The sequence below is a fragment of the Aspergillus lentulus genome (genome assembly GCF_001445615.1).
Source record: "Aspergillus lentulus DNA, contig: Alt09, strain: IFM 54703, whole genome shotgun sequence".
Taxonomy (NCBI): Eukaryota; Fungi; Ascomycota; class Eurotiomycetes; order Eurotiales; family Aspergillaceae; genus Aspergillus; species Aspergillus lentulus.
The window spans coordinates 472834-496282 of NW_028322117.1; the positions used below are offsets into that span (position 1 = coordinate 472834).

The 23449-nt window shown below is 50.8% G+C and overlaps 8 protein-coding genes across 8 annotated transcripts; 3 read left to right on the plus strand and 5 right to left on the minus strand.

Moving 5' to 3' along the window:
* Nucleotides 1-515: 515 nt before the first annotated feature.
* farA (CeGAL family transcription factor) lies at nt 516-3436 on the minus strand (the record flags this gene model as incomplete). Its single annotated transcript, XM_033558872.1, has 7 exons — nt 516-564; nt 624-1610; nt 1661-1843; nt 1897-2325; nt 2375-2447; nt 2497-3227; nt 3294-3436. 7 exons carry the CDS (start codon nt 3434-3436, stop codon nt 516-518), a joined length of 2595 nt encoding a protein of 864 aa, XP_033414763.1.
* A 3369-nt stretch (nt 3437-6805) lies between these two features.
* ALT_5009 (mannose-ethanolamine phosphotransferase MCD4) lies at nt 6806-10184 on the minus strand (the record flags this gene model as incomplete). The annotated part of the gene is made up of 5 exons (XM_033558871.1): nt 6806-7701; nt 7778-7886; nt 7995-8136; nt 8199-8386; nt 8436-10184. 5 exons carry the CDS (start codon nt 10182-10184, stop codon nt 6806-6808), a joined length of 3084 nt encoding a protein of 1027 aa, XP_033414762.1.
* Nucleotides 10185-10711: 527 nt separating this feature from the next.
* Nucleotides 10712-12405, minus strand: ALT_5010 (putative chromosome segregation protein (Pcs1); the record flags this gene model as incomplete). The annotated part of the gene is made up of 3 exons (XM_033558870.1): nt 10712-10932; nt 10989-11417; nt 11466-12405. 3 exons carry the CDS (start codon nt 12403-12405, stop codon nt 10712-10714), a joined length of 1590 nt encoding a protein of 529 aa, XP_033414761.1.
* A 434-nt stretch (nt 12406-12839) lies between these two features.
* On the plus strand, nt 12840-14152 carry ALT_5011 (protein-degrading AAA family ATPase MSP1; the record flags this gene model as incomplete). Its single annotated transcript, XM_033558869.1, has 2 exons — nt 12840-12905; nt 12959-14152. The coding sequence occupies 2 exons, from the start codon at nt 12840-12842 to the stop codon at nt 14150-14152; spliced, it is 1260 nt and encodes a 419-aa protein (XP_033414760.1).
* A 1114-nt stretch (nt 14153-15266) lies between these two features.
* On the plus strand, nt 15267-17228 carry ALT_5012 (putative LysM domain protein; the record flags this gene model as incomplete). The annotated part of the gene is made up of 1 exon (XM_033558868.2): nt 15267-17228. One exon carries the CDS (start codon nt 15267-15269, stop codon nt 17226-17228), a length of 1962 nt encoding a protein of 653 aa, XP_033414759.2.
* Nucleotides 17229-18039: 811 nt separating this feature from the next.
* ALT_5013 (putative triacylglycerol lipase (LipA)) lies at nt 18040-20174 on the plus strand (the record flags this gene model as incomplete). Its single annotated transcript, XM_033558867.2, has 9 exons — nt 18040-18578; nt 18631-18745; nt 18793-18911; nt 18958-19025; nt 19075-19138; nt 19212-19465; nt 19514-19800; nt 19849-19984; nt 20029-20174. 9 exons carry the CDS (start codon nt 18040-18042, stop codon nt 20172-20174), a joined length of 1728 nt encoding a protein of 575 aa, XP_033414758.2.
* Nucleotides 20175-20531: 357 nt separating this feature from the next.
* ALT_5014 (FKBP-type peptidyl-prolyl cis-trans isomerase) lies at nt 20532-21246 on the minus strand (the record flags this gene model as incomplete). Its single annotated transcript, XM_033558866.2, has 6 exons — nt 20532-20574; nt 20639-20680; nt 20755-20775; nt 20849-20909; nt 20982-21046; nt 21116-21246. The coding sequence occupies 6 exons, from the start codon at nt 21244-21246 to the stop codon at nt 20532-20534; spliced, it is 363 nt and encodes a 120-aa protein (XP_033414757.2).
* A 295-nt stretch (nt 21247-21541) lies between these two features.
* Nucleotides 21542-22568, minus strand: ALT_5015 (histidinol-phosphatase; the record flags this gene model as incomplete). Its single annotated transcript, XM_033558865.2, has 3 exons — nt 21542-21775; nt 21826-22362; nt 22410-22568. The coding sequence occupies 3 exons, from the start codon at nt 22566-22568 to the stop codon at nt 21542-21544; spliced, it is 930 nt and encodes a 309-aa protein (XP_033414756.2).
* Nucleotides 22569-23449: the final 881 nt, after the last annotated feature.

The following is a 23449-nucleotide window of genomic DNA, read 5'->3' on the forward strand; positions in this document are numbered from 1 at the left end:
GGAAACTTAAGACTGGGGGATCTCCAGAAGAGTCAGACGAGCGGATTGTTGCTTGCCGTAGCGGGAAAGGATGCTTCGGCGCTGCTGCCCTGTGATTGGCTGCCGTTCGCTGTCCGCGATTTCGTCATCCGCTATTCCATTTGAGGATTAGCGTGCTGACTCACAATTGATGCCTGAGGCATACAGATTTTCCATATCAACATTCAAAAGCCATCGGCCATTCGATATAGCCATTAAATAGGCATGGGCACATGCGAGTATATACATATATCAATTCCGGATAATTCATCCTTCCCATTATACTCCTTTATACCGTTTCAACTTGGCTCGTTGCAGCCGGTCTGCAGACAGTACCATCAGAACACAGGAAATACGTCAAATAGGCCGAATATGGCCCTGCAAGAGAACTAGAGTAAAATCATAAAGTCACGCAGAGGCAAAGGCTGTAGTCAGAGAATCGATGTTATACACGTCGCAAAGTCAAGGCATTCATCACCTATGTGTAATCAGCGGTGTCATGTTGCCATTTCTCCAAAGCTCCCATTGATGCCGAAGAATTGGAACCTAAGAACAGCAAAGGTCAGTAATGTCATTCATCTCAGGGACCCTTGACCGAAACATACCAGTCTTCGACGTTCAGCGTCGTGGGAGCCGTTGGTCCACTTCGTGAACTGCTACTCCAGTTGTCATCCTGGCTAGTATTGTCCATTCCAGTGGCGTTCAACGCCGCTTCTAAGCCTTGCATGGGCCATCCATGCTGATTTTCCAGACCAAACATTTGCTGTGGCTGGCCACCTTGCAAGCCCATTCCAGGTGGCAGGCCCGACATCAGCTCCGGGCTGGAAAGATTACGTCCCGGCATCTGTGGCGTTTGGTTCACCATCATGTGACGTTGCTGCATACCCTGTGATTGTAATTGCGATTGCATCTGTAGTTGTGGATCGACAGTATGGTTCTGTGGAGATGCCAACTCGGGGAATATGGCCGTACCATCAGGGAACAACTGGTCTGGCTGGAAGTTCTCCCAAAGAGACGGAGAGAGATTTGGCGAAGTACGTGTGACAAGGAAGAGGTCTGGAGGCGTTGCAGGTAGCGAGAAGTGACCATTGAAGGGCGTTGTCGGTCGCGTATTGCTTCGGGAATTGCCTGACATTGTATTTTGAGGGGCCCCAGGGGACCCCTGCGGCACGCTGATCCCAGGAGGTTGCCCCAGTTCTCTTGATGGTGTGACGGCAGGTGTCTGTGGTCGAGATCGTTCGTACGAAACCGGAGGCGTAGGACCCCCGTTTGGCAAACCAAGATCCATGTCGTCGAATTTCCGCTTCGGCGGATCCGGTTTCTTCGCAGGAGGCTGTTGCGTTTGCGTCTCGGGCCGTACCCTCTGATGCCTCTTTCCAGCAGCTTTTTGAAGACGTTCTTCGAGAACTTTGTTGCCCAAGATCGACTCGAACAGCGTGTGAACCATCTTCGCCACCAGCCAAACCTTGGACACGTCTTTCAAGGCTTGCATGCAAATGTTGATTCTCTCCTGGCACGTTGCCACAATAGACGGTACTGATGACCGCATTTGGTAGACGTGCATGATCAACGCCGAGAACAGGCTGTAGACACTATTGAAGGTTAGCAGAGGCAGTAGAGATCAATAAAAGGAAAAACCCACATGAACGCAGGAGCATATCGGATTTCTTGATGTGTTTGTAGATTCTCGACGATAGAGGTAATCATCCCTGCAGCTTGGAAGGCAATAGTACGAGACGGATACGCCATCTCCTCTACACGGTAGCTGTTTGGCGCCGACGAAGCAGGAGGCATGTGTGCTCGATGCAGGAGACAGAGGGTGGTGCTTTGTTCATTAGCCATGGCCTTCCCAAAGGGGAGATATGCTTTTGCACTCACTAGTAGTTCGCATGAAGAAGAGCTGCCAAGAAGTGATGCCGGGACTTCTGCCAGCATACTTCCTTGGGGCAATTCTGAAGCCAGTCGGCCAGGGCCATATCTGAATGCGTCAAGTCCATGGCGTTCATCCTCCGAGATTTGGAAGCCACAGAGTATTGTTGAGACAGCACTAGACCCATGATTTCGCACAGCTTGACGTATTGAAGGAAGAACTGTACGTGTACAGGGTCTGGAGGGTACTCAGCGACGCTGTCGATCTCGTCCTCAATGAAATCGTCCTCGGTCAGCATGCCCACGTCGGAGTCGTCGGTGTTGATTCCGATAGGCCGGCCGAGGGCAACTGCCACGGATCGGTCCCTGGTGAAGAGGGTCCACCAAATGCGCTTCCATAATCTCTTGTCTGGCTTGCTGAGTTGAGATGTTTCCACACTGCGATCATAAGTCACTAAGCCGAAGATACCATGGGAAAAGACCGTACCTTCGGTGCATGCCGGAGCCTTGTGCGACGACCATTGCAACTCTCGTCCAGTAGAAGACATTCTTTGTCACGTCTGTAGGAGTTAGAACAGGCCGACTCTCACGCAAAGCAAATAAACAAACCTTCGGGACCTTCCCAGTACCAGCCTAGGAGAACAAGGGCCTGGACAATCGTGACGCGGTCGTCTTCGTAATTAGCATCATAAAGTGCTTTCGCCCGTTTATAGAATGTCATTGCAGCGGGGGTGGTGGAGCCGTTCGCATCCATAAGTTGGGGATTCGTGCAAACTCTCGAGCCAGCGAGAAGAATGGCCTGCAGTAGAAGCAAAGAAGGTGGGTTCTTCGGATCGCGGTATTGTCGCATAAAACGGCTGCGATTGACAATGGGGACGATAGGTGCGACCCATTTGAAATAAGCTTCGACAAGCTCGTCACAGAGGGGTTTGGGAGGGAGTAAGAAAGCGCCACGCTGATGGAGAATGTCGAGTTCGAGGTTGTCGAGGTCCGTCAACCGAGCACGCGATCCTCTGATGTTAGGCGGAAGAGGATAGTGCACCACGTCCGTTGTGCCATGACGATCCTGAACCAGGAGCGACAGATTTGATGATTCTCCTAGATAGGCGACTCTGCCTGCTTCCTTTATCGGTGCCCTAGCAAACTTGGGCTTCATAAATTGGGCGTAAGCGTTGTTGTGGGACGCTTGCTGAGCTTCCTGTTGCTCGGTGAGGGAGGTCACTGGCATCCCATCGACGGCCATCCGGTTCTTGCGATACCCGAAAGCATCCTTGCCATCCGTACCGTCACTTGGCGACTCATCCTGCTTGTCCTGGCTGTCCTCGTTGCGCTCATCAGTCCTAACAGAAGACACCGGAGGTCAGTTGTCGAGAGCTATGGCTGGTAGACCAGGTGACTTTACATACCCGCTGTTTGTATCCTTCGACTTGGTCTGGTTCTTCTTGCGCTTCGGTGTAGGGATCTTGCACTCGATGGAAAAAGCCACACAGTTGGTGCAAGGCACACCTAAACTGGCAGCATCGCAACGGACCTGCTCGACAAGATTCATGGTCAGCAACGTCCTTTTGCAAAACTCGGCAATGACAGCAGAGAATAAACATACCTTTCGCGCATGGCAGGTCTATAGCACCCATGAGAAAAGTAATAGTTAGCATAATAACTCATCGTGGTATGATTGTGGTGTGGGATGGGGTGATCGTGGTGAGCTCGATATAGTGACGATAGCTGCGATGGGCCGAGGTGCCGAGGCACCCGCGCAGGTCGCGTTGACCTCGCAGGAACTCATAACGAGAGAACGTACCTCACAAGCACGCGACGCACGTTGTCTGTTTTAAAAGATTAGATAAAGCCAATTAGCATCGATAGAACTTCTTTTTAAACCCGAACTGCACAATCTACAAAGCTTTCTACCCCAATATTGTCGACTGGGCTGAATTTTCTTCGTGCGACCGTCCGGACAACAGCCCCGCGACAAGCAGCAGAATCATCAACCCACCACCACAGCAAAAGAAAATATCACCACACACCTTCTGAAACTCATATGTCCGTTTGGGCCACCGCGCACGGTGATGCCTGAAGTACCCGTTGAGCCCGCGGTGCTGGGGGCAGGGCTAGGTCGCGAGGGTGTAGATTCGGGGCGATTCTCTGCTGTTGTGCTCATGGCCAGGTATCCATCCAAGAACTTGCGACCGGGGAGCGTTTCAAGCGGAGACGGCGATAATAAAAAGGAACAGAGGGCGACGAAGGTGGGTAGCGGTAGATCTAGGAAATAGACGAAAATAATCTCGTCAAAGGGGAGTACGGGGAATTGAGATGAACGAGCTTCCTCTTCTTTCCGTCTCTGTAGAGCGTGCTGCGTATTGGCGAATCGTAATAGGGACAAGAATAAGCCACGGAAGAGGTAAACTGAAAGCGAAAGCAGACTGAACGAGAAAGGCGTCAGAGGAACAAGCGCCACCGAATTAGTAGCAGCTAGATGGTCTAGTAGAGTCTCGAGATAGATGCGATGAGTGAATGGGACACGAAGCCTGTGCGGGTGTGGGCAGTCTTACCCTTACTGGTCCGTGGTCACAGGGGGTTGTTGGTGCTCTTCCTTTGGTGGATTCGAGAGATGCGGTGGAGAGGGGAGGGAAAAGGTCTTGGGCGGATCTACTCCTAGTACTACGGACTAAGGACCCAGAGTTGAAATGTACCAGAACACGGGGGATAGGATAATCAAAGAATTAATCATGACCTATATGCGAATATAAGAACATGTCATGTACCGTCCTGCGTTGTCTGTACTCACTACTCCGTCCTCCGGCCCAGAATAGACAACATGACCATACGGAGATAAAGCGCAAGAAGAAAGAAGGACAGGAGGGAAGTGGCAAACTGGCAGTCCCCAGTTCATACCCCGTACCTAGTCTACAAAATGCAGCCAAGCTCTCAGGTTGCAATATTACCAATTCGATGACTATTGTATCTCTTCAGGAGTCTGAACCTCCAGGATCCGAAAGAGCAGGGCACGGTGTAAGCTAAGCCTCGAGGATTGTGGGGAGACGAGGATTTATTGGACGAGCCGTTACAATTAGTATTTGCTGCCTTATTGCTGGCTGGACCACTGAGTAGTAGCTACTCTGTATCACAAACAACTATGTCCATGATTGAGAATTCTCTTGAGACATGGTTTATAAGCTCACTGAAGTGCATATTGTCACACTGCATTAGTACTTAACATGAATCTCGACCTTCCTTTTATAAAGTGCTTAAATTTGAGGCTTGCAGTGATCTTCTCGTATGGAACGCCGAACATGGTTTCAGACCCCATAGTTGTAATCAATCTCACCGGAATAATCGTCCACCAGAATAGTACCTTGTCTCAAGACTAGTTAATTATAATCCCTTAATGCTGCCTCTTATATCTCAGGCAGTCTCTGCGCATTTCCTAAGCTGGAAGATAATCGGAAATGATCCTCAGAGATGGCCCTAACCCTGGTGCTATTCTGATTTACCACACCAGTAAAGCTTCTTTATTGCACTCCACTGTGGAGCATTTAGGAACCACATCCAGTTTCACAAACTATGGCACTAATTATTTGTGCATCTATTTACTGCATAGTTAGAACTTGATATTCAAGTACCCATTTCTGGTACAAACACTGCCAACTGAACAATAACCTCTCAAGATGGAAGACATCTCCGCAAGCCGTGACGTTTTCCACACCAGGTCGTGTGCTCGAGATTTAACCCAAGGCGTGAACCAACTAGTAGTACGCCGTATCTGCTAGATAATAGACTAGGCACTTGAAGTGAAACAAGAGGATCCTGAATCATGACGATCATTCAACTTTCTGCCGGGAGTTATCATTCCTTGATATATTGGGTCTAGTCGACAGTTCGACACTGAACTATGAAGCCTCAGTGTCCGGGTCTCAATTTTTCCCGTTATGCTCTCAATAAGACTATCTAATCCTTAACGGTGTGAGCTTGCACCTTATACCGGATCTCGACAACAGTAGATAGTACGCGCTCCAGGTCCGATCTCTTCTACTCTGTACCCCAGGACAAGCGAGACTCTGGCTCACCACCTACCTACTTGTCCTCATACCCATAACTAGCCATCAAGCAGTCCGTGCTCCCAGTGGCAGAAATCAAATCACATCACCACGCGGAAAGATACGGAATCCTGCAATGCATCTCGAACTCTACGGAGGTAACCAGGAACGAACGTAAGACAGAAAAAAGAAAGCATCATGCGACCAGCCAACGCCCTGCATCATCCCAACCCCATAAAGTGCGGCATTTACACCTGTCATCCACCCAGGAACAATACCCATCCAACCAAAACAAGACCCGCAGACTCAGACCCTCCGATGAATCATAAAACCACAAGGTAAGGTAAATAAGCTGCAAGGTCCATCAACCATCCCGCATCTCCCCGGTTTTAATTCCCGCATCGCGTCATCAATGCCAACGCCAATGCCATCAGATCCGGCTCCTGCGAGTGGGAAGATGGCAATGAATTGTAAGGTAAGGTACTCGGATGGTGCCTGGTTCTTCCCCGCAATTCCGCCATGGGATGGGCTGCCTTAGGCTGGAAAAGGTTAGAGCTGATGCGCGAGGATGCGGGTCTAGTTTGCTGGGATCCAATAGTGGTGAACATAGTTTGGGTTGGCTTGTGATGCCTCGGCTTAACTGATGCCATACACCATAGTGTTCTGGGGTAAAAGTGATTGCGATCTCAGAGCTCTGGTCTGAGATGAGTGGCAAGATTGGGGCAGTAAGTTGTAGAGCAATGTGATGAGCAAGCGTAGCAACAGTTTGTTTACCCGTGCTTTATCATACAGTGATAGGACGAGGAGAAGAGTATATCCCAAGTAATTAGCTATGTATGGCGTCCGGCCAATAATCTATAAATAAATAACATTTACATGAATCATAAGGAGCCGCCATTCTGGCGAGCCGTTTCACTTCCTTCTAGACCCTCCGCCTTCTTGCCGTTCGCCGCATCTTGAGGGCCAGACTGCGAAACTGCGACATCGCTCCCCGCAGTCCCGTCAACGGTTTTGGTGATAGCGGCCCCGATCGCCTTAGCGGTCGGTCCGAAGTCCACCCCGCTGATAAACACCTCGCTAAGAAACTCAAGTCCCGCAACAAAAGTGCACAGAAAGCTAGCAATCAGAAAGTGGCTGATGGTGGTGCCAATGTCGAGCCAGGACCCCTCATCCCGCACCATATAGAAGAAATTGAGAGTCATGACGTCCGAGATGGACATGACCACCATGAACAGAGCGCTGGGCGCAACCTCCAGCCGCCGGTTGAGGATACCCAGATTAGCGCTGATGATGGCAAACGGAATGAGCAATTTCAGGACGAGCAGGGCGCCTTGACTGAAAGGATTGAAAACAGGTATGAGACGGAAGACGCTCTCTAGCGAAAACGATGAGACGGATGCGATGTTGCCTGTGCTGAAAAAGGCGGACTGGAGAAGGAAGAAGAAAAACAACGCCACGCGCGTGTCCGCCAGGCCTAGCCTGCGGTAGCGGTATTCCTGCCCATCGACTACTGCTGTAGCATTCAAGCCTGGCTTCTTTGGAACCGTATTGCTTCCACCATAGTTCGCCGAGGACCTCGCAGTGTATACGTATATGGCATGCTCCAAACGGACCCAGGTGACTAATGTCATGCAGAACGCAAAGTAGAAAAGTCCCTCATACGAAATGGTGAGGATGATAAAGGTGGGTGAGAATGTGAGGAAAAGTACCATCAGGCGGTGCAAGTAGTGGCTATTAGGATATAGTCGATGGAAAAATGGCAGCACAAGCGAGGCAACTAGGATCGTGTTAGCAAGGTTTGAGTAGGGCTGCAGAGCGAGAGTCGAGCCAAGCCAGTTCCTCGCAACACTTACCCAAAACGAACCAGCCAACTACTTGGTTACCAAATGGAAGACCTTGCTTGGCCTGCAAAGACGAAACACTGGATCTGGTGACTATCATAGCAAGCAAAACCATGCCAACCTACTCATGTTAGCAAATCGCTCCCAAAAGTGCTAAGGAAGGAACACAGCCGCCCGTCACATAGTCTAGAAGACCGCAAGAGAAGATGAGAAGGACGGAAAACCGTACCTGCATGCCCATAATGACTCGCGACCCCAAGCTAGAGATAGCACCTGGCGCATGTCCTGAAGATGTACTATGTTTCAAGATGGTGTCCTCGAAAAGTAGATAGAGCAACCCGGTGAAGAACATCAGCAGTGCACCATAAGTTCTGCACAAACGATCGTTAGAACATCATCCGAAAATCAGGCTCGATAATCAGGGACCTCATACATGGTGTTAATATTTTCTACTTTGATTACAGGAAGCAAAGTAAAAGTACTCATGAGAGAACATCCGACGGCCCATGTAGCGGACAGAACCGTATTCTGTCTCACAAAGCCGACGCCGTATAAAATAGGCCAGAATGACCCGAGAATGAAACAAACCGTGAATATCTCGCGGTGGAAGTAGGATTGGACCTGGTGTCTCGTCAGCTTGTGTCCAATATGTCAATGTATTGCAACATACAAGAGCTTCCAAAACTCCAACAAAGGCTATCAACTGAAATCCGAATGCGATGTAGCCACCGAAAGAACGAACATGGCCCAAAAGGATCTCGCGACCAGCGATCAATGCCTTCCTTCGTGCAAAGACCTCTTCCCAGAAAAAGATTGGAAAAGCTCCGTAGACATAGTATCGCCACGAAGATTTTTGATACGAGAGAACCGAAAAGAGCGAAGCAAGAACAGACGTGAAGAAAATAGTACTTCCCATGGTTCGATTTGAATCCGAGGTACCGTGCAAAACATGCAGATCAATAACTGTCGTCAGTGCATATGCAATCCAGCCTAGGTATCCAAGGGTGATGATAGTTCGGAGGAAGAGCCAGTCATATGTCTGTAGATAGCGCAGCCCCTCTAGCGCAGTAGCAAATAGAGCGCCAGACTTCTTGATGGACTCATCATAACTGCCGTTGGCAATGAGGGCCTGAATCTCAGCAATATGCTCCTCCACTGAGGTTTTGCCATGATCTGCCAACGGCTCGAACGGCTTGTATCGCAGCAACGCGGCTCTCTTTTGCGCTTCCTTCACGCGATACATCTCCAAGACTTCTTGTGTATTCGCCAATGCAGCGAGCGCCTTCTCCTTTGGGCTAGCATCGATATATTCAAGTGGCAATTGACCGACAGAGTTCACAGGGAAATCCAAGCCAGCAAGGTACGCCATGAGAGCAGCAACATCGGCCTGTGCAACATCATGGCGTTGAATTCCGTCTAGGCCCCAATCGGCAGAGAATCCATCTTCATGGCCAGTGACCGCCTTTCCCTCTGTGTACTTTGGACCAGCAACACCAGATCCCCAGGCGACCAGAGGTGTTCTAGTATTGTCAGGATGACCATCTCCATGGCTTCCCCAATCACTCATACCATGGTCTGCAGTGAAGACAAAGGCTGTCCTGTCGTCACCGTAGAACTCTTCTATAAGAGCTGTTATCTCTTGCACGCCCTTGTCCACAACTTTGATGTTATGCAGGTATTCCTTGGAGTAAGGACGGTAGCCGTGACCAGTGGTATCGAGTCCAAGAAGATGCAGGAAGAACACTACCTTATCCTGACGTAGCTTCGCATCCAACTCGGGATCGGTCTTCGCAGAGGCAAAAAGCTCCTTGACCTTATTGAAGACCCAGGTATCCAGTAGCGTTGCATCCTTCGTAAAGTCCTCTATCTCTTCTCCGTACATGTCGGCATCAACCCGGCCCGGAACTGCGCCCTCCTTGAACATTGCGAGGATGTCCGGACTTCCCCAGCTCCAGGTATGCCGGCTTTGGTTGAAGACACTGTCAAAGTTGACCGGGTTCAACTTCCAACCAGTGGTAACTGCCGAGACATCTTCGTACAGACCCGCAATGAGAGCAACATGTCCAGGTCGAGACTCGGTGGGTACTCGGGTGTGGGAGACGCCAAAGGTTCCGTGTGAGAGCACGCGCGATCGAATAAACGGAGCGAGGTAGATTGGATCGTTGTTTTCTGCATCTTCGTCGTCTTCCGGAGAAGGGTCTGGAGCTGGCTGAAACGCCTTGTCGGCGCGCAAGCCATCAGCAACGAACAGCACAAGACGACTAGCGGGCGCATTCGTTCCAGATTCTCGCTCGACGCCATACGATCTCATGCCGCTCACGATCGGACTGACAAAGTAAATGTCAAATATTGAATAAGCATATATAAGATGGAACACCACCGCGAGGGCTAGAAACCCAAAGCGGCCCAGACGCGCCATCTTGCCTTCACGGGCGATCCAGCTTCGGAGGATAGCTGTAACAAAAGAGCGGACTTGATCTCCCAGTACGTAGTAAAGAAAAGGTGATCAAACAGTTACAATGAAAAGAAAAGAATGGAAAAGAATAGTGCTCTCGAGCTGTCAAGCATCTGCGAAACATGGACCTGTCGCTTTTTTAATGACAGCTTTGGGGAACTTGGGGATGCCCCAGCCAATCGGGGGTGCCCAATGCGGCATGCCGTGGTTACGGTGACCCGCAAAGCCCATAACGCAGCCCCTGATTGACTATATATGCATTCCTTTGGAGAACTACTCTCTTAAGAATAAAGACTTCAGAGACTGGTATTACAAAGAGAATATGATAATTCCGACAAGCTTTGGTCCCCTTCAATTATAAACTGTCACGAATAAATCCTACCATGCTCGATCCAAGACACCTAAATTAGCTCCAGATACCTATGCAACAGCCAAAGATGCCATGCCAAAGCTGAGAAATGCAAGAAGAAATATAACACCAAGAAGAGCACTTAGTTGGTCGAATTGCGTCGCTTTGTAAGCGCATCGATGACCCGTGCGTAGAATTTTGACGCTTGCTGGCGGACAAAGGTGATATCGACTGTAAGATACTCGGGAAGTATCTCGACCAGTTCACGATCGCGACTCTCATCCAACAATGGGACATACTGGAATTCCGCCGTTTCGAAGTTGGTAGATGTTATTGTTGGGACAGCCAATTTGAAGTGAAGAGCTGTCGAGTTGTCAGAAACGCATTTTGCAATCCTCCCTTTTCGAAATGGAACTTACTTCCGTTGACGCCAGTCTGAAGGCAGTCATACAGGTGATCTGATTCCCTCTTCTTGACATCAAGTATGACAAGACCAGTGAGGTCACTGTACAACTCCTCCTTCAACTGCGCGAGATGAGCTGCTTGGGCTGCCTCAGCATCAGCTGCGCGGTTTGCCCTGTTATTTTTGATTGCGCTTCCAGGAACTTTCGCAGCGGCATTTTCGAGACTCGCAGTAGTATTACGAGCAGCTGCCAGCCTGGTCTGTAAGGCTTTGACTTCCGACTGAGCCGAAGTCAGTTGGTTCTTCGCCTCTGACACTTGGGATTTCAATTCAGCGACTTCCGCATCCCGCTCCTTCAATTGTTTCTGGAGCGCTCGGCTTTGTTGGCCAAGCTTCTTCTGCGCTTCCAGCTCTGCCTTGAGAGAGGCAACCAAATTATTCGAAGCTAAAAATATCAGCATTTGACGTATGATCAGGCGCGAGACCTAAATACCTGTTGTCACTGCTTCGCAATGTTGTCGAAGCTTATCCATATTGGCATTCGCCTCGACAATCCCTATCTCTCTGAGGTTACGGTAGCGATTTTCCAGCGCGTCATATTTCTTAGTCAAATCACCAAGTTTACGCCTCAGCTCCGGTTCACCAATCTTATCATCATCCGTAGAACCCCCGAGCTTCTTTTTGAGAGGAGAGCTTCCTGGTGCGGGCTGTGACGACCGCCTGCCTTTCATAGGTGATGCTGATGCTGATCGAGGGACCACGGGCTCTTCATGGAGAATAGACTCTTCAACGACCTCCATTTCCTCCTGCTCGTTTTCTGCTGCGACACTGCTGGGTTCTGTCCAATGAATGCGTCGCGATTGTCTCTTCGGCTGCTCTAACTGCTCCTGGGGCTTTGCCAACGGCTGTACTTGTCTCGTAGCCCTCGGTGTATACTCAAATTCACCATCGGTCTGTACCTGCTTTCCAGTACTGGCTTTCTTGCGTCCCCGTGTAGCTGCAGGTTTTGCCGATTTTGCCATTTGATTTGTCTTGGTAGCAACTGGAGCATCATCCAGCTCGTCGTTGGACGCTGCCAAACTCTCGGGCTCTTGGACTCCCAGCTCATCCTTGATTTCCTCATTGCCGCCTTTCCTCCCTGCACCTTCCTGAGTTGCGCCTTGCGCCGAGTTTCGGCTACCCTTTGGTCGTCCCCGTTTGGATGCTTTCTTCGGAGCACTGTCAGAGGCTTGCGCTTGGGCCACCGTCGAATTACGTTTAGTCTCGGCTGGCGGCTTGCTTTCAACGGATTTGGATCGCGGCCTTCCTCTCGCTCTCTTGGCTGGGCGCTCGTTTTCGCGCTGTCCTGCATCATTGCCATTGACCGGTATGGCATCCGCACCATCCGAGCCGGCCTGACCAGAAAGTCTGGCTGTCGCTTTTCGCTTCGGCATCTCAGGTAATACGTATATTATATTCTCTTAATCAAACAGTGATAAAAATTTGGACTGGTTGTACCGCACGCGACATCGTTATACATTCCGTCTGATGAACTTGCTACCACAAACCAAAACATCGCGTCCGCCCACAGACTCACCGCCTTCCATGTCGCTCACCGCTTTGCAACAACCACATGCAGATCGCAGGCATGTGACGTGCCGTCGGCAAAGCCACGATGTTCGCCGGCCCAGAGAGTGAGCGCCACAGCTGCCCATATCGCCGACAGCCGATGCTCCTGATCTCTCGAAGGTTGATTCTAATCAACCGAGATATCACTGACCATAATCCCCGTTGCTGCACTCGAGCGACCGACTATCTTCGAGGTCATTAATTGGCCACTTGTTGCAGATTGCCTAACCGTCTGTTACTCCTGACTCGGCCCGCTATCATGGCTTCCGCGCGCGGCCCAAGATGGCAACAGTTTTTGCAAGAGCTGGTGATGGTCGCTGGTACTGTGAGTGCTATGGCTCTCGGTCCATTTCAACTCGTTCTAATTAGGTGTGATAGTCGGCCTCCGCATACTTTCTCATTCGTTACCTTTTATCGCGCCTTGATTTCGACCCAGAGAGCCAGAAGAAAGAAGAGCAACGGCGCAAATCTGCCGCCATTCTGCGGAAGCTCGACGGTGGAGAGGATTCAGATGGCGACTCACCACGCAGAGATGCTAAAAAGGCGCGCCGACAAAGGAGGGGAGATTTGGTCCTCAACCAGTACGAGCAAGCCATCGCTATGGATGTTGTCGCTCCCGATGACATTCATGTCTCATTTGAGGATATCGGAGGCCTGGACGATATTATCGAAGAGCTAAAGGAATCCGTCATCTATCCTCTGACTATGCCTCATCTCTACTCTTCCGCGTCATCCCTTCTCAATGCGCCGTCGGGAGTATTACTTTATGGCCCGCCAGGGTGCGGAAAGACTATGCTTGCTAAAGCGCTGGCTCATGAGAGCGGCGCGTGCTTCATCAATCTACATATCTCCACCTTGACTGAGAAGTGGTATGGTGATTCGAACAAGCTGGTCAACGCTGTTTTCTCGTTAGCGCGCAAGCTGCAGCCCTCGATTGTCTTCATTGACGAAATAGACGCAGTTCTCGGCACACGGCGGAGTGGTGAGCACGAGGCGAGTGGCATGGTCAAAGCCGAATTCATGACGCACTGGGATGGTCTGACGTCCGCAAATTCTCTGGGTGAACCGCAGCGGGTTGTTGTTCTGGGAGCCACAAACCGCATCCAGGATATCGATGAAGCGATCCTTAGGCGGATGCCTAAGAAGTTCCCTGTCACCCTTCCTCCGGCCGCACAGCGACTGCGAATTCTCAGTTTGATACTCAAAGACACCAAGGTCGACAGAGAAAACTTTGATGTTCATTACTTGGTCAAGGCAATGGCGGGGATGTCCGGCAGTGATATCAAGGAAGCTTGCCGGGATGCTGCCATGGTCCCTGTCCGAGAACTTATCCGACAAAAGAAAGCAGAAGGTCTTCAGATGACATCTGTAAATCCGACTGAAGTTCGCGGCCTTCGTACAGAGGACTTCTTCTCTCGAGCCGGAGGCGTCAGGGTCATTTCGCAACCCTCTCAGCCCCAGAAACGACCTACCAGCAAAGCCAGTTCGGAGAAGGAGTGGAGCACAGCTGAATCAGATGCAGCATCTGAAGTCGAGGGACGACCCGCTGAGATGGCTGAGCCGCCTGAATAAACCAACTCTTTCAGTGATTTGGATGACTTTCTCGTCTAGTCCTTGGTACCAATGTATACAGCACCCGGCTATGGCGTTGATTTTTGGTATAATACTGTTCCTTGCAGTCATATATTTTTCTGGTATCTTCCGGGTCATTTCCGTTGATGATTGCTGGCTTTGGCTGCCTAATACCGCGAAACAAGCTCTTTGCCACAAAATGGCATTGTTTATAGACTTTTGATAGCTGTTGTTCCGGCGACCGAAAGACTCTCCCTCTCTCAAACTGAAGGATCCTAGAGATGTATAGAGACCGCATTCACTACATTGTAACGCGGCCAAATCACACACTTTGTTCCACTACGAGATGAGCAGAACTGCATGAAAATCAAAATAATGATGGACAGACTTCAGTTCAAGACATCATTTCTTCCATTCTGATATACATTTGTCGTGGATAATGCTCGTGGCATTTTGGTGCCATAAACTAGAGATAGATAACAGACATACGTATGTAGCGGGTACAGTGGCCACCGGAAGTACGGAGTAGCCCGACTCTTGGAGGGCAGCGGCAACAAGACATTTACTTGCCGATCACAAGAACCTCAGCAATTACGAAGCTTCTCTCTGTTCGCTATTATTCTATCTACTCCTCCAGGTCTTTCAAGGGTTTGTTGACCTTTTTCTCGTCCAATATCCCTACCCCGATTGACTGAAACGGAACACTTGGCGCTCGTGGGGTCCAGTCCGTTCGTTTACTCCATCCAGAACATTGCGGGTCGTCATCCCAAGGAGTCCGCCAACTCCTGCTGCATCCCGCGTCTCAACCCCCAGATCTGGCCAGCTTTCTACACTTCCCCTATTACCTCACTCTGCGCGCCAGCATACTCCAATATCTATCTCGAAGGGAAAAATCCCATTCAGTATATTCGTGGTCGCTCATCTTCCCGACCTGCCCCTGGTCCTGTAACTGCGACGATACGGTGACTGGATGACGAATGGTCTATCCTAGGTAGAGAGACCTCCGATGGCAACACATGCCTTGGTGATCTCACGTGCTGAGTTAAGCTCCTAAGGAAGAGCTTGCGACATCCATCAAAGCGCGGATATCCATTGTCTTTCTGTTTCGCCGGGAATGAGTTCCAACAATGGCATTATTGACACTTTCAGCCCTGGGGCCGCCAGTACAAACACCGGCAGTAGATCTAAGTCCACCGTCCGACCACGTACCCGCCGCTTGATATCGGTTGATGATGTTACCGACGAGGACTATGGAAGACCAATGCAGTCCACCAGGCTTTCGTCCACAACGCTTTCACGAGACTCCTCCGCTGTCCGTTCGCGAGGTGCCACCCCATCACCCCACACATCCCGCGGGGCGTCACCCCTTCCAATGCGGCATCCTTCGCGCGCCACTGAGTCACTTAACCGAGATAATCTCAATGGGTTCGGTGGTTCCCTAGGTGGGCACAGTCAGACGGGAAAGGCACAGGTCAAGTTGCCCGATTCTTCGCGGGCAGCGGTGGATTTTCTAGATGCTTCTTGGACTTCCTTACAAAGTCTGGCTTCCTCTTTTTTGGGGAGCGATATTGCCCGACCCGCACCGAACGGGACCGCACGTACCCATGCGAGGAAGCCTTCGCGACCTGATCCGTACATGAGGACTACTCCAAAGACACCCTCAGCATGGGGTCCGTCGACCCCGTCCACATCGGAAATAGCAGCTGGAACAAAAGAAGAGAGACAGGCTATGGTGCAGGCGAAGAAGCGGGAGGCTCTCCTACTAGCAGACACGGGTCCGGAGGCTAGTCGCGACACTCGGCACAAACGGCGAGATTCCAGTGATCAGATGGACCATTCGGCGATTGATGCAAGACAGGACGAAGAGGCCTTAGCGTACATACACCACGTTCAGCCGAATGACAGCATCACCGGGGTTGCGATTAAGTATGGCTGTCAACCAGCGATTTTTCGAAAGGCCAATGGATTTTGGCCCACTGATAGTATTCAAAGCAGGAAGACCGTGCTTTTGCCGGTTGCCTCCTGTTCTGTGAAAGGACGGCCGATCCGTGACCCGGCCGAAGTTGATCTACTAGGCGGCGACACTTCGAACCGGGATTCTCTAGAGGATCTGAGTGGAAGCTCGATAGCACCTGCACCAAGTTCAGACACTGGGGCTTCCTTTGCTGAGGGAGTAGCATCTACAGAAGCGCCGCTTGAAGGAGAGGCAGATAGGATCTGGAAGCATCAGTCGTGGGTGCAGATCGATGGGTTTTCTGCGCCAGTAGAGATCGGCCGCGTTCCACGCAAAGCACTGGGGTTCTTCCCGCGCACACGACGAAAATCTCAATCTTACACAGACTCCGAACCTTGTTCGTCAATATCCGGCCGCGAGCGGACACCAACTCTTACTTCAATTCTGCCTTCACCGACAGAATCGCCATCGTCGCAAGCGTCCACTGCACAGAATCGAAGCACTACAGACCCTTCTAGGGCGGGAGCCATATCTAATGTCAAGCCGAGACCGCACCACCAACGGCAACGAAGCAATATACAGCTCGTGGGAACAGGAGTCGGGACGCTCGATCGCAGTGCGATGGCCCCAGGACCGGCTCTCGACGGATTGAGTAAATTTGTCGCACAACATCTGCCAAATCTAGCTCCTGCTCCTGCGCCCCCTGGCTTGGGAAGGACACCGTCCGAGTATGCCACGGCTACGGCTTCCACCGCTTCAACTAGCCTTGACAATATAGGGGGTGCCGTTGAAGGCTGGGTGAGAAAATTGACGACTCGAGCGAAAGCAGGTCTCAGCGACCTGCAGCAGAGCGCTCAAGCGTATCAGAGCAATACCGGTGCGGGGACTAGCCGACGTGGCATGGGAGATTTGATTGAACTGAACGCTGGCTTGGAGTCAAGGGATTCATCTGGCCTTCTGCCGGAGAATTCGCGGAAACCGAACCTGAACCGGTCAGGATCAAATCTGCACGACGCGTCCTCATTGAGAGGACGTTTCCCCAGTCCTTCATCATCCGGAACGAGCAGGACTCGCACGGGTGGATCAAACCTAGGGTACGGCGACCGAGTGAAGGACGATTGATCTCTTGCATAATGTTCATAGTTGCTAGGTCTCGCAGTTCTGGCGTGTATCTTTTCTTGGTCTCTGGATCATCGCTCATCTAGTTGGCCCTCTGCATTCTTTCTGCCACCCAGAGTACTCGTACAACCGGCATGGCACCGCAGGACAGCACCTCTAATATACAGTGTGGTTTGACTCCTGATAATATTGCTAGAGGGTGTTGGGATACCCGTTGATTCGTTCTTGCTTCGACCCGATGTATTTAGCTGAAGCAGCTCATACCCATTTTCAGATAGTTCACTTGAAATAGATTCATCAGCGTTCGCATACCATTTATTCTGCAGTATCAAATCTTTCTACAGGCTACGCCGGTTCCCTAATAGATAACCTAGAGGTTTAAGAATAGCAAGACTGACCCCTTCCTGGCTTGCTGCATCGGTCTTCTCGCGGGTATGAGTGATACCTTGACAAGTCTACAAAGCCGACGGCACCGAAGCTGTAATCAAACTTTGTGACGGGTCCTGCAGATCCACGCATCAAAGCTCTCTTGTTCTCTGATTAGCGTTGGGTAAATGCCGTAGACGGAGAAATTGATGTACAATGCCAGTCGACGCTAGCGAACGTCACTGCGTCTCTGCTCAAATACTTCCACCTATCGTCTGCTTCTCTCCAACATCAAGAGACGCAAGTGTATCCACTTCCCCGGAATATACCCCATATCTGTTGACAAAGCACGATGAAGATGCGGAGAACCTTTTAACATGGGGACAACATTTAACGTGCCGATTTCCATGGAGATGGCTGGTCTCTCCGCGACAGAGACAAGTCCAACATGGCGCGTCGAATCTCCTCTCTCCCCTGGCTGTCTCTCTTACTGGGCGCACTGAGCGTTGCTCTGCCTAGCTCGCAGACCCAAGGCGCTATCGCAGACTATCCAAAAGCCACCCTGCGAGCAAGTCACCACTCCGGCTCGAAAACCGTCTTCGTAGGCCGTTCCCTACCAGAGTTCGACCAGGAACTGTTCCTGGGCATCAAGTATGCAGACCAGCCTGTCCGATTCACACCGTCGAGCTTGAAAACATCCTATGCTGCCAACGACAGTAACTCAGGCCCCTATGATGCCTCTGGGACTGGCCTGGCTTCGTCCAAGGACACAGTGCTCTACAATGCCACGCAATACGGGCACGAATGTCCCGGCTACGGATCGGACGAGACGAAGCTGGTCGATATGGGACTGATCACCTTGAATGAAGACTGTCTGAACCTCAATATCATTCGTCCTACACAGAAACCAAATCACAGGGAATTGCTTCCGGTGATGATATGGATTTTTGGAGGTGGATGGCAGCAGGGGGCTACTGCTGATCCGAGGTATGGTTTATCGGTCGACTGTAATGGACAGACTGACCGGTATCCGTGGTAGATATAACATGAGCTATATTCTGCGACAAGGAGCTCTGAATGGCAAGCCGGTGCTTGGCGTCTCGATCAACTATCGGGTTGCTGCTTTTGGATTCCTGGACTCGAAGGAAGTTAGGGTATGTATATATCAGCACAAATGGTCAAGGCTATGCTGACGGTTCAGGCCACTGGCAATAACAACCTGGGACTACGGGATCAACGGATCGCGATGCGATGGGTCAAGGAGAATATCAAGGCGTTTGGGGGTGATCCTGACAGAGTTACAATCTGGGGAGAATCTGCGTGAGTGAAAACCACTACTCCGATACGTCGATGCTGACTCGAGCAGAGGTGCCTACAGCGTTGGAGCCCATTTGGTTGCCAATGGTGGTGACAATGAGGGTCTATTCCGGGCTGGTACGTTTCACTCTAGCATTTACCATCTGGAAGGCTCACATGGTCGTAGCAATCATGGAATCTGGTAACGCTGTTGGACCCCCATGGAACGGCACGGACTGGCATCAGCCGATGTATGACCGCATCGTAAATAAGACTGGGTATTCACGATCGCACCTTACGCTGAAGTCTATGCTGACAATTCAGTTGCTCGACATCCCCGGATACGCTGCAGTGTCTACGAGGAGTCCCGTACGAGTCCTTGTACGATGTGGCATACGAGGGTCTGGAATGGTTTGCCGCCATCGATGGATCCTTCATCAAGGAGTACCCTCAGATCAGTTACACTGAAGGCCGACTAGCAAGAGTCCCCATCCTCCTTGGATCTAACACAGACGAGGGAACCAGCTTCGGTACTACAGGGACAAACACCGACGAAGACTGCATTAACCAACTCATATGTGCGTTTTTCTGTCGGCCAAGGCAATGACTAGTACTGATAACGACAGCCTCGAAACGCTGGGTCCTCACCAGGGAAGAAGCCACACGCCTTCTCTCGTACTACCCCAACGACCCTACCCTAGGATGTCCCTACGGCTGGGGCAACGTAACATGGCCGAAGTTGGGGCTTATGTACAAACGGTACGAATCGATGGCAGGCGACCTGACCATGGCGGCACCAAGACGGCTGCTTGCGCAGACCATGGCCAAGTACACGAAACAGGTCTACTCTTATCGATGGGACGTGCCGGCCCTGAACACAAGTAGCACCATTGGTGTCGGGCATTTTGCGGAGGTAGGAAGCCACTACCTTGTTGAAGTCAATGACTCATTTCGCGTACAGATCCCTTTCGTCTTTGCAAATCCTGTGCAGAACATTACACCGCTGGGAACTGATCCCACCCGTCTCGAACTGGGCAACATGGCCGCTCGGATGTGGACGTCCTTCGTGACGGACCTGGATCCCAATGGACATGGAGGTAAGTCTCTTTGTGGCTTGACTGGAAGACACTGACAGGTATAGTACCGCAAATCCCGCAATGGCCCAAGTACACGCCAGGAAAGAAGGCGTCAAACTTTGTCTTCCGGTTGCCCAGAAATGGAAGCTACGTGGAGCGGGATGACTACCGCTTGGAGGGGATGGATTATATCAATAGTATTGCACGATAGAGCTAGGAGCCGTCCAGATTGAGATCCAACCCATATCTATCAGGGCAACGTGACAGAGTTACAAGTGCGGACATAGAGGTCGAAAAAAGTAGAGACAAAATGGCGGATTCCGTCAACTGGTGAGCGCCAGCCAACTGGGAGCAATTGGTGGTCAACTGGTGGTCAACTGGTGGTCAACTGGCAAGCTATTCGCAAACCAGATCACGTAGGGTTGATGATCCAGTCAATCAAGTCCGTTCATGTAACTCATCTATTCTTCTGTCTATCAGAGATCTAATCTGACAGTCAGTTACAAAACTGACGCAGACATGCGGTCCATCCAAACCACGCCATCATTGATCACTTCCCAGATCAACCCTAATCCAGACCATGGTCTTTAATCTTGAGAAGCTCGACCTCACTATCAACGCATCATATCAGCATCATCCCCAAATCAATCCAACCGAGTTGGAATAGAAACTCACAAAACAAGCGAAGCGTTCGGCGGAATCAACCCCGGAAAGCCCCTAGCACACCCATTAGACTACCCTATTCGGCTTCCACTCCCTTAAACGAGGACATGAAATGAACATGAACATACTTCTCTCCATACCCATACTCCCTACCCGCATCGGTTAGCCAACGTCAGCGTCATAAATCCTGAAATCCAAGCGAAAGCAGAAGCAGAGCCATACCCACTCATCGTCAGAATCGCCTTCTCCCCAAGACTCATCTGCGGAACGCCCTCGTCCCAGCCTGTAGCCATTATCAACCATCCATCCATATATCAGCAATAGTAGAATGTGAGAGTAAAATGAAGCGACGTACCCCGAATAACATCCCCCGCACCAATAGTCGCCAGCAGCGGGCCGCGTCTCTTCGAGCTATCGAATCTGATGAAGAGAGGAGTTAGCTAGCTTTCGCTTCCACACAAGTGTTCCGTTACAGGGATTTGTACATACTCCTTCCCTTTATGGTGGTCTGGGTTTGATTCATCGTATAGATAGCCAGTGTAGTTGAGCTCGACGGGGTCGCCGGGCTGAGGGTGGTCTTTGCCATTGCCCATTCGGAGTACTTGTTTCTCGAGGCCCATTGTATGACTAGCGCTAGAATGCGGGGTTATTGTAGAAAAGGTTCTATTCTGATAGATTGGAGGTTAGGAGAGTGGAGGGTGTAGAAGGAGGTGGAGGAGGAGATTGAGGTCATGTTGGGTGGACTTGATGTAATCGTTTCATAAAAGGCCGATACTTGGGTCCGGAGGTTAACACTTTAGGATGGTAATTTGTTGTGGTATGGAGTATCTAGGTTCAATGCTTTATGTCTGCGATAAGTGTCGGTGCAGCTGTGCATTGGTTTGATCTGCCGATCCGATGATCAGAGCAGTCTGTCTAGCTAGACTGCCAGAAAGGCAACTTCTTCAACTCATCAACATGGATCGACCGGATCTGCGTCCGCGGAAACCGCTCGTCCACCGCCGGCTCATCCCCCAGCTCGAGATAATGCAAAGTCGAGATACCAGCCTTCTCCATGAACGCCAGCACCCCGTGGAAATTGAAGCCGACCTGGTCCAGCCCGTGGCTATCATCCGAAAGCACAAACCGGCCTCCTCGCGCCAGGAATACCTAGTACCGTCAGTCACCAACCTACCACAGAAAACAACAAGGGGACTCACTCTGCAAATCTCCTCCTTGGGATAAGGCTCGCTCATCCCCTTCCGCAACGCAGCAGAGTTCAGCTCCAGCATGCCACCGTACCCAGCGATGAAGTCCAGGTTCCGCAGAATCCGCTCCCATACTCCAGGCCACTGCTTGAAGCTGCGCTCGGGATCATCACTCTTCAATTTAATCAGATCAAAGTGCCCCACGACGAGCGGCCGCAGCTGCGTCAGCATATCCAGCTGCTCGTCAAAGTAGCGCTCGAACAGACGCTCGTCCGTGCCGCCGGCCAGCTCTCTGGCCTTTTCATACATAGGCCGGTCATAGTCAATCGGAACGGTCAGCGTATGATGCACGGATCCTACGAAGAACTCGAATGGGAACCTCGAGAGGCTCTGCTCGATCAGGGCCCGTGACTCGGGCCGAATCCAGTCAATCTCGAACCCAATGAGGATCTGGATCTGGTCTGCATATTTCTCGCGCAGCCGGACGGCCTCTGCGAAGTATGCAGCTTCGTTGGCGATCAGGGCGGCTTCGGTGTTGCCGGTTTCGATCTGATGAGTCAGTGGTGTGGGTTGGAATAAACGTCCTTGGGGCGTACCTCTTCCGGGTAAAAGTCTTCCTTCGCTCGGGGCATGTGCTCGGTCAGACAGAAGACTTTGAACTTTTTTGAGATGGCCAATTGGATAATCTCCTCGAGAACGTCTTTGGCATGGCCGGGGCAGAACTGGCCCGAATGGCTGTGATGTGAGAACGGCATGGCTGCACAGGTCTTGAGGGAGAGCGTGTAATAGAAGACAGTCAATTAGACGACGAGCTGATGATGTAGAAGTAACAAAGCCTGAAGCAGTACAGTATAGATTAGAGGCGGATTTAATTGATAGAAGTAGTATGCATGTGTCAGAACAAACAACCAATGTAACGCTGTTCTCAGACTGCGTGGGGGGGAGAGATGCCCCGCCCTGAGATACTGGAACCAAGCTCCGAGGATATAAATATATTGATATCAAATCGATACTAGGGAAATTTTCATTGGATCTGTCTTGACAGACCAACGACGGTTGATGCTCAAGTGTAAATCTGAAAGCTTGCAACAAGCCGAAGGAAAAAAGAGATACAACTCCGCTGACCCACTATCATCCATCTTCAGACCTGATACCTTTTTTGCACTTTTCACAACATTGCTTTTGAGTATTCTCTTACTCTACATCTATACTGTATATTACAAGACAAGTCATTGTTGTCTTGTGGCCAATACCCAGAAATCCCATTAGTCAGAAAGATAGAAGTGATGCCATGTCATTCATCCAGGATACTTAATCACAATATTCTTTCCACTGCACTCAGATGGCAGTTGAACGTCTCGAGTTCTCGACTTGGCTTGTGCCGTAGCCTCTCCTACCAGTGTTCGCATAGCCTTATCTTTGTCGCTCATCCTGGGGCAGTCTGATCGAGTCGTGCCTAGACGGATGGACGTGTTATCGAACTTGGTCTTATTACATCACAGTCCTCAGGGGATAAAGAGAGCAAGAGAATCTCGCGCACGCCGAGGGGCAGATCATGGACCGGTCAAATCCCGGATTTGTTGTATCTGAATGTTGAGCCCGACTTTGGGATCTTTATTGCAGGCCCACTTGAGGA